The 9,391-nt window shown below is 37.7% G+C and overlaps 1 protein-coding gene across 3 annotated transcripts in view; it reads left to right on the forward strand.

Moving 5' to 3' along the window:
- Positions 1 to 5,087, forward strand: part of Nop58 (NOP58 ribonucleoprotein) — a 29,064-nt gene extending 23,977 nt beyond the window's left edge. For all 3 annotated transcript variants that reach the window (XM_008835450.2, XM_029564652.1, XM_008835451.3), the window contains exons 12-15: positions 150 to 211; positions 1,938 to 2,071; positions 4,045 to 4,202; positions 4,830 to 5,087. In XM_008835450.2, the coding sequence (XP_008833672.1) occupies positions 150 to 211; positions 1,938 to 2,071; positions 4,045 to 4,202; positions 4,830 to 4,880 (405 nt within the window). In that variant the 3' untranslated portion in view covers positions 4,881 to 5,087. The remainder of the gene's footprint in view (positions 1 to 149; positions 212 to 1,937; positions 2,072 to 4,044; positions 4,203 to 4,829) is intronic.
- The last annotated feature ends 4,304 nt before the right edge of the window (positions 5,088 to 9,391 follow it).

The following is a 9,391-nucleotide window of genomic DNA, read 5'->3' on the forward strand; positions in this document are numbered from 1 at the left end:
TTTACCAAGAGTTGATCTGTTGAATGTTTGCCAGTTGAAATATGACTACTCAAAGTAGCAAGGAAAATTATGGCCAGTATGCTAGATATATTTATTATAAGTAGGTTTTGACTTATAATTATACTAATAATTTTTGTTTTTCTTCTTAGATAAGAAAAATAAGTGGGACAGGAAAGGCATTAGCAAAAGCAGAAAAGTATGAACACAAAAGGTAAAGTACATTTTAAAAAGTACCATTTTTGCTAACTTAAATGTTACAACAATTTTATTGTAACCTTAGTGTTTGCTAATCCTTTTAACTTTTTTTAGCATGTTGATACAGTTTGACAAACACATACATTGTGAAATGGATCCACCAAGTTGGATCATCCTCCATATTTTTTGTATTGACAACACTTAGAATCTGTTTTCAGCAATTTTAACTATAATCATCACCATGCTACCTGTACATCTTTTGTGTACATCTATAGGTTTTCCTTGCCGTTTAGTTCTCCATATTCACTTCTAGTTTTTTATCATAGACAAGTTTTTAAAATATTTATTGAGGGAGCATGTATACATGCATGTGGACACACAAGCCAGGGCACACACATGCCAAAGGATAACTTGTAGGGGTTGGTTATCTTCTTTCACCATGTGGATTCAGGGACTTGGTCAGGCTTAACAACAAATGATTTTACCAGCACTGAGCCATTTTACTGGCCCCTTAAGATAATATTTAACTTAGTTATTTTACTTCCTCTGTAGTATGCCATTCATTAAAAAGTTTTGAGTTAATCTACAGTGAGGCTATCCAAAGACACAAAACAAACTTGAAAGTAGTCCATAGGCATAAAGTAGCATTGAGACCTTGCTATCAGATTGACAAAAGATTTGTGTATTAGAGAGGTGCTTTGGTCGCTCTCTGAGGTAATGGGAGATGTTTGTGAGGTTGTAGTAATTGACATAGAGGTGTGCATCTTTTATGGTAATCTTATGTCAAGGTGCTTCAGTAAACCACTCAGAAATAGAGGGAGGAGGATTGGAGGTTCAAAGACATCTTAAGCTATATAGCAAGTTGGAAGCCAACCTAAGGTACAGGAGACCCTGTCTCAAAAAAACAAATCCTTTAAAAATGTTCCTGGTCCTTAACCTAATAAATTCTATAGACTATAAATTGTTTTGTCTGTTTCAGATAGGGTCTTAGTATGTCCTCTTAGCTGGCCTGAACTCTATCATTTTGCTGCATCAGCATCTCAGTTTCTGGGATTGCAGACAGGCACTACCTGTTAATTGAGAATTATTTTAATGAAACTTTAGGTGATAAGTAGATGAACAGCAAACTCAATTATAAGTATATAATATATATGTTTACATTGTGTGGTGATGCACACCTTTAATTCCAACACATGGGAGCAGAGCCAAGTGGATCTCTTGAGGTCGAGGCCAGTGTGGTCTACATTGTGAATTCCAAGCCAGCTAGGGGGGCATACAGGGAGACCCTGTGTCTCAAACCCAAAAAATGAGTATATATTTAAAAAATATAAAATGTATGAATTCAACGTTTTCTATTATAGTCTGTTATATTTAATTGACAAGTACAGAGCTTTGTTATTAAATATCTGTAACCTATAAGAGTTCATCTACAATCTTCTTGGTAGTACATTTTGTAGCTTGCTTTAGAATTTTGTACCTTTATATATTTTAAACATTCAATATTTTCTGATACATTAGAACAGACCATATCTTGGTTGTTTAGGTAATCTTTGTGGTATATCCCCCTTTGTTACTATGCTCCTTAATGTCTTGTGAGGACTTCTGTCTACAGTTTGGTTGTATCATTTTATTTCAGGGTTTTTGGTTATTTGGTTACCCACTGATATAAAAATTTAATCAATTCCATTTTACTTTCTAGTTAGTTATATTCATTTTCCTCAAAAATTATTTGGTTCTTTCAGTGAAGTGAAGACTTACGATCCCTCTGGTGATTCCACACTTCCCACATGTTCTAAAAAACGCAAAATAGAAGAGGTAGATAAAGATGATGAAATTACTGAAAAGAAAGCCAAAAAAGCCAAGATTAAAATTAAAGGTTAGTTTGAATTTTTTTAAAAAATTTGTCCGTTTTTTATTTGTTTTGTTCAGGGTGGGTACATGTGTCACTGTGCACATGTCAAGGTTCAGAGAACAAACTTACAAGTCAGTTTTCTACACTGTGTGGCTCCCAGGGATCAAACTCAGGTCTTCAGGCTTGACACTTGAGCCATCTCGATGGCTGTTGTTTGAATTTGTTTGTTTTTTGGGGCTTTTTTGTGGCAGGGTCTCACTCTACAGTGTTGACTGTCATGTAACTTGCTATGTAGTCCAGGCTGGCTTCAAATTCACAGAGATCAACCTGCCTCTGCCTTGCCTCTTGAGTGTTGTATTAAGGGCATGCACTACCATACCCAGCCCTAATTTGAGTTTTTAAATTTCATTTATTCTTTTATAATGATACTCTTAATTGTCTTGATCCTTAAAAGCTACAGACTTCCTTCCTAAATCTTGGAAAAATACCTGCCATTGCATTCATTGAAAGCCGATGGTGTTTTAATATGCCATTATGTTCTCTGAGATGAGTTGGGATATTGTTAAGTTAGATTTCACAGGGGGGAATGTAAGATAAATGTCTTTAAATGTGTAGAATTAGATAAAAATGTACACAAATTTGTGGGATTAGATTTAAAAGGTATTTTAGATACAAGGTTAAGAAAGAATGTAGGATTGACGTAGCAGTAGGTTCTGCGTTTGCATGATAGTCTAGGTGAGTAGCCTTGTAGCCTGCTGTTCACTATGAGGATTTCTCAAAGGTGCTTTGCAGTGGAGTATGTTCTCTCCTGAAGTTGGTAATAGGTAAGTGCTCCACTTAATTGCATCTGAGTTTATTGAGTGTCTGCTAGAGTGGCCAAACAAAATACAGGAGTGATAATTGGTTTCTTGGTAGAGAAAATATGACCAAGTTATCTTCTTTTTTTCTATTTTACAGTTGAAAGATTAAAAAGATCCCTAAATCTATTTCTAGTATTTAAAACAATGGACTCCAGATTGATTTTTCTCATTTAACAATTCCAGCTACATTGACCTATTATTTCTTAAACCTGCCAGGCATCTGCCCCAGTACATGCTTTATAAGATCCTTGCATTCTTTGCATTTTCTTGTTTCTCTTCTTGGCATCATTTTCCCTCCCATTTTGGCCTTTGTATTGTGATGTCTATGCATAGCTTCCCTTCTGATACCTCCCTCACTGCTTTATTTCTATCTTTGGCATTGATTATTTGCTATATTCTACAGTGCATTATTTCATGTCTCTCCTCTCACTAAAGTGTATATGTGTGTATTTGTAGAGGCCATGAATCAACATCAGTTCCACCTTAGTTTTTTAAGAATGTATTTTAATTTTAGTTATGTATGTATGTATGTGGGTATGTGCACATGTGAGAGTAGGTGCTCACAGAGTCCAGCAGTGGCCATAGGATCCCTTGGAGCTGGAGTTACAGAGAGTTGTGAACCCCCTGACATGGGTGCTGAGAACAGAACTCTGATCCTCTGTAAGAGTGGTATGTGTTCTTGAAACTGCTGAGCCATGTCTCTAGACCTCCCCACACAAACCCTCTTTTATTTGCATGGGACTATCATTGAGCTCTCTGATTATGTAGCTTGATTAGCCAGCAAGTTATATATATGTACCCTCCTGACCACTGAAATTATAGGCATGCACCACCATGCCAGTCAGAAATTCTAAACCCTAATATAATTCTTTAAAAAGAATTATAGCTAATCAGTCTTGTATTGGTTTCTGCACCTATCTGCTGATCATGGAAAAAAATTACTTTTCTGAGCTTCTAGGTCATTTTTCAAGTTTATCGCATTTGCAATAAGTGGACCCTGAAAAAACATTTGTAATTATAAAATAATCATAATAAACACTGCATAGTTTGACCATAATGACTAAAGAAACATAGGGTTTTGGAGGAAATGAAGTGTGATATAATGCTAATTACCATGCCTTTTTCCCCCCTACTCAGCTGAAGTAGAGGAGGAAGAAGTGGAGGAGGAAGTAGAAGAAAAGACTGTATTAGAAGAGGAGACATCTGTAAAGAAGAAAAAGAAAAAGGATAAAAAGAAACACATTAAGGAAGAACCACTTTCTGAGGAAGAGCCATGCACCAGCACAGCAATTCCTGTATGTGTTTTTTGTTTTTATTTGACTGAGTTTGTTACCTTTTTAACAGATCTTAGACACTGGAGTTAATGGCTATTCTTAGTCAGAAATAAACAGGTGTTTGATAAGGAAAATGTAATGGGAAAATACAAATACCTGCTTGCATTATAAAGGCCATTCATCAAATTTAGTTTCTTAGCCAAAAAAAAAGGAGTTTAGTTGATGGAGGAAGAGAATATCAATTTTGTTTTTGGTTTGTTTGCTGTACTGAGGATTGGCTCCCAGGGCCTTGTGCATGCTAAGTAAGTACTCTCACTGAACTATACCCCCAGTTTGTTTTTAAAGCTTCCTTTAGTGGCACTGTCTTTTTGTTGTTGTTGTTGTTGTTGTTGTTTTTGAGACAGGGTCTCCCTGTAGCCCTAGCTGACCTGGATTCTCTATGGAGACCAGCCTTGAACTCACAGAGATCCGCCTGCCTCTGCCTCCCTGCTGGGATTACAGGCGTGCACCACCATGCCTGGCCCTATGTGGCACTGTCTTTTTGGATTTTGGTCAAAAATTTGTTTTGAAGAGATTATGCACTAAGGGAAAGTAAATAACTATAAAATTACTGCAATTTTAAAAACATTCTTGTTATTTTATTTTCAGAGTCCAGAGAAAAAGAAGAAAAAGAAAAAAAAGAAAGACATTGAGGACTAATGGAGGGAACTGTAATTTTGTCATCTGGACATACCATGCTTAAGATCCAGTTGGGAGTTTATCAGAAATGCTCTCTAAAATAATCAAGGGAGACTGAATCCAACAGTGATTATCAGCGATAGCTTTTCAAGTATTTTTTTTTTGTGTTTTGACATCAACTGTTAACCTTAGTCTTTGATACACAAATAAAAATGTATTTTAAGGCAATTCTGTGATCTCTATATTTTAGGTAGAGAATCTTTAGCCCTTTCTATAACTTTTGTCCTTTGCTGATTTGTTTTGGTAATTGTTCAAAAGTAAGTTGTTAATGGTTAATTTGAAATAGCATTTTGGAAGGTGGTGATTCAATGGACCAATTTCAGAGCTTCGCTAATGTGTTTCTCTTGCCTTTCTGAACTTTTTTTTTTTCTTCCTATGTACTTAAATAAAATTTTTTGTCTTACTCAAATTTTAAGATTTCGTGAGCAAAACATTCTGGAATCTTTTTCAAAAAGAAAAATGTTTATAATTTTATTGTTTACTACTTTGGTTTGTTTTTTTTTTTTTAAGCCTCATTGCTTAGACTCTCTATGTAGCTAAGAATGACTTTGTACTTTTCATCTGCCTGCCTCTTCCTCCCAAGTACTAGAATTATAGCTTGGTACCACAATACCAAGTTGTATAAGGTGCTGGGGATCAAATTGAGGGCTTGGTTCGTGCTAGGCAAGCATTTAACCAACCAAGCTACATTTCCCAGCCTGGTTCACAATTCTTAAAAGGTGCAATGGAATGACTTCTGTGGTTTTGGGTTTGTTTGTTTTTTGTTTTTGTCTTTTTGAGACAGGGTCTCCCTGTAGCCCAGGCTGTCCTGGAACTCACTATGTAGACCAGGCTGGCCTTGAACTCACAAAGATCTGCCTCCTAAGTGTTGAGATTAAAGGCGTGCACCACCACACCCGGCTCTGGTTTTTAGTTTTTTAATGCAGAGTCTCACTATGTAGCCCTGACTGTGGCCTGGAAATCACTAGGTAGATGAGGCTGGCCTTGTCTGCCTCTTTCCCATGCTGGGATTAAAGGCATGTGTCTCCAAACTTGGCAACCACACTTGGTAAAAAAAATGGTTCTTAATTTAAACCCTTCTGTTTAGTTATAGGGATTAGACTTAAGGGCCTCATCATTGATGTGCAACTTCAGTTTCCTGACTTGAAAATTTTAAAGTAATATAAAATGACTTCCTCTGAAGGGTAATACAAGATAATTTAAAGGGAAGTAGATAGCCAGGGCCTTGAGCATGCTAGGCAAGTATTATGCTGCATTTTGTAACTCCTCAACATTATTTTGTTGGCTTTTCTTTTTTGGTCTTTTTGAGGCAGGGTCTGTCTGTTGCCACCACTGGCTGGAACTCACAGAGATCTGCCGCCTCTGCCTCCTGAGTGCTGGGATTAAAGGTATGCAACACCACACCCAGCATCAATGATTTTGTAATCACTGTGATAAAATATCTAACCTGTTTTTCTCACAGTTTCAAAGGGTTCAGTCTACTGTTGCTTGTACCAGAACATGGCAGGGATGATTTTAACATAAGTAGAGGAAAAGAACATGATGATTTTTTAAAATTTTAATTATTATATTTTATGTTTACTTATATTACTTATATTTTATATATTGCCTGCATGTAGGTAAGTGCACCTGTGTCGTGCAATGCCTGCTGAGGCCAGAAGAGGCTGTTGGATTCCCTGGGACTGGAGTTATGGACAATTGTTAGCTATTATGTGGGTGCTGGGATTCAAACCCGGGTCTTTGGCAAGAATAACCAGTGTTCTTAACAGCTGAGCTGTTTCTCCAGCCCCAGGATATGATAATTTTAAAGTAAAGAATGTCACACTGCACAATGGGAAAATAAAATGGGGTGTCAAAAGGAACGAGGTACAAATTCAGATAATACCTAGCTAGTATTGGATGAAGGTCCAGTAGCAGAGTACTGGATTAAGTTACACTCATAGAATATTCCTTACCTGAAACTGAATTGCTCTGAGTTTTGAGATGTCTATGAAAAACCTTGTTTTTCGCTTTAAGTCTATATTTTTTCATATCTTAACTCTTCTTACCTGGCATAGAGTTCAGTCTCAAAGTACAGTGGTAATGTAGGATCCATGTGAGAAACCAGTCATTTTTGTGTTCTGATAAAGCCAAAGGCTGCTACTTACCTTAACATTAAGGAGGCTTGAGACCAGGTTGGCCTATATAATGAGTTCCAGGCTATCCTGTTCTACACAGCAAGACCTTGTCTCAGTGGTGGTAGAGTGGATCTTGATAATTATCAACCTTAGGGCTGTAAGGGAATTTAACTCCTGGGTTTGGGGCTCTAATCTGGTGGTAGCATTTATGTTTTAAGGAAACTACCAACCTTTTTTTCTTTCTTTTAAACTGTAGTTCTTTACCTTTTTTTTTTGTCTTTGAGACAGGGTCTCCTTATAGCCCCAGCTGTCCTGGAACTCACACAGAGATCTGCCTGCCTCTGCCTCCCAAGTGCTGGGATTAAAGGCCTGTGCCACCATGCCTGGCCTTTTTACCTTTTTTTATGTGCGTTCATGTCACGGTGTACATATAAACACCAGAGGACAACTTCTACCTTGTGTATTCTGGGAATCAACGTCAGAGAGACAGGCATGGCAGCAGGTGCCTTTACCTGATAGGCCATCTTACCAGCCCTGGTGTGGGGTTTTTTTGTTTGCTGTTTGTTTTTATCTGCTTTGTCTGGTAGCTGTTAATTCTGAGCTTGTTAGCAAAAGTCAATACTTGTTGACCTTTGTTTTGAGTCAGGCTTTTAACACTGTGGCTCTGGAATCACTGTGTAGTCCAGGCTGGCATTAAACTCTCCTCCCGGCATTCCTCATCTGTCTCAGGTCTAGAGTAGGATCCAAGCATTCATTTTTTAAATTTTGGTAACTCCTAGTGGTAGTTAGGGAGTATGATCGAAGCAACTATTCCAGGAAGAATCTTGTGTTGTCTTAGCCCTGTGTTTCTCCAAACTAGAACCTAGAACCTAATTTGATGGTCTGCTTTTGGTAAAATGAAGAGCTCTGTCTCAGCTGTAGTAATGCATGGTGGGTAATTGAGCCCTTTGGGGTGTATACCATGTGACCAATAATACCCTTCCTGTATACATATGCAAATCTCAAATTTGCCATTTCCTATCTATGAAAAATTGCTTTTGAAGGGATGAATGGTACTGCTGGTTCTGCAAGTGTTCTGTGTGTATTTAGAATAGAAGGCTGGTAATGAGTTTGTGAGAGCATTTAGAACAAAACAGTATAAAACATCTAAAAGGTCAGTGAGATGATAAATTTATGGACAGTCCTAGACATTGTGCAAATGGCTGAGAATTTGTTAGTCTTATTTTGATTATATATAATTGCTTCACCATATTTTTCATATCCAGCTATCTTCTGGTGTTTCTCTTAGAACTATAGTGTTGGTTGATTAGTTTCAGATTTGGGCTTCGTGTAGCTCAGACTGGCCTTTAATTGGCTATGTAGTAGAGAAAGATTATGAACGGATCATCCTGCCTGCCTCTACCTCCTATGTGTTGGGTTTATGGTATGTGTCAGTATGCCCTGTCTATATGATGCTAGACATTGAACCCAGGGCTTTATGCATGCCATGTGAGCATTCTGTCAACCAAGCTACATCCCTAGCTCTGGTTGGTTGGTGGTTTTTTTGTTTGTCTTTTTAAGACAGGGTCTCAATATAGCCCCAGCTGGCCTGGAATTCACTATGTAGACCAAGCTGGCCTTGAACTCACAGAGGTCCGTCTTTCTCTGCCTCCCAAGTGCTGGGACTAAAGGCTTGCGCCACCACACCCAGCAGTTGGTTTGTTTCTAATTAAAATGTCTTTAAATTTATCTTAAAGTTCTTGTGTTGGAATAGAAATTCTAGAGCTAGATCTGGTACTATACTCTTATAACCAAGGCACTCAGAAGTAGAGGCAGGAGGAACATCACTAGTTTTATGCTAGCCTGGTCATAGTGATTTCTAGGCAAACCAAGACTGTAGCAAGGCTCCACTCTCACAGGTAGATGTAGAATTACTATTGGAATAAAGTGTAAAATAGTGCCAGGGATTAGGAGTCTTAGCAAGAGTGAGACCTCTATACAAAAACAGTGCCAGTTCACTTCCAAAGCATTTCAGTGATTTACACTCTTAAATAAGTGTACACAGCCTCCCACTTCATTTATTATTGTGTGTATGTATGTGCATTATGTGGGCGGGGAGGGGTGTATGGTGGTCAGAGGACATCTTTGTGGGATTGATTCTCTCCTTTCACCTTTAGGGATTGAACTCAGATCTCTAGGGTTGTAGGGCAAGAACTTTGATCTGTCAAGCCATCTCACCAGCCCATAATCATATTTGCAAGTATTGTATTATTTATCTTTTTTTTTTTTTTTTTTTTTTTTTTTTTTTGTCTTTTTGAGACAGGGTATCCTGTAGCCCCAGCTGACCTGGAACTTGCTATGTAGACCAGGCTGGCC

Source organism: Nannospalax galili, unplaced genomic scaffold (genome assembly GCF_000622305.1).
Source record: "Nannospalax galili isolate Female #2095 unplaced genomic scaffold, S.galili_v1.0 scaffold637, whole genome shotgun sequence".
Lineage (NCBI taxonomy): Eukaryota > Metazoa > Chordata > Mammalia > Rodentia > Spalacidae > Nannospalax > Nannospalax galili.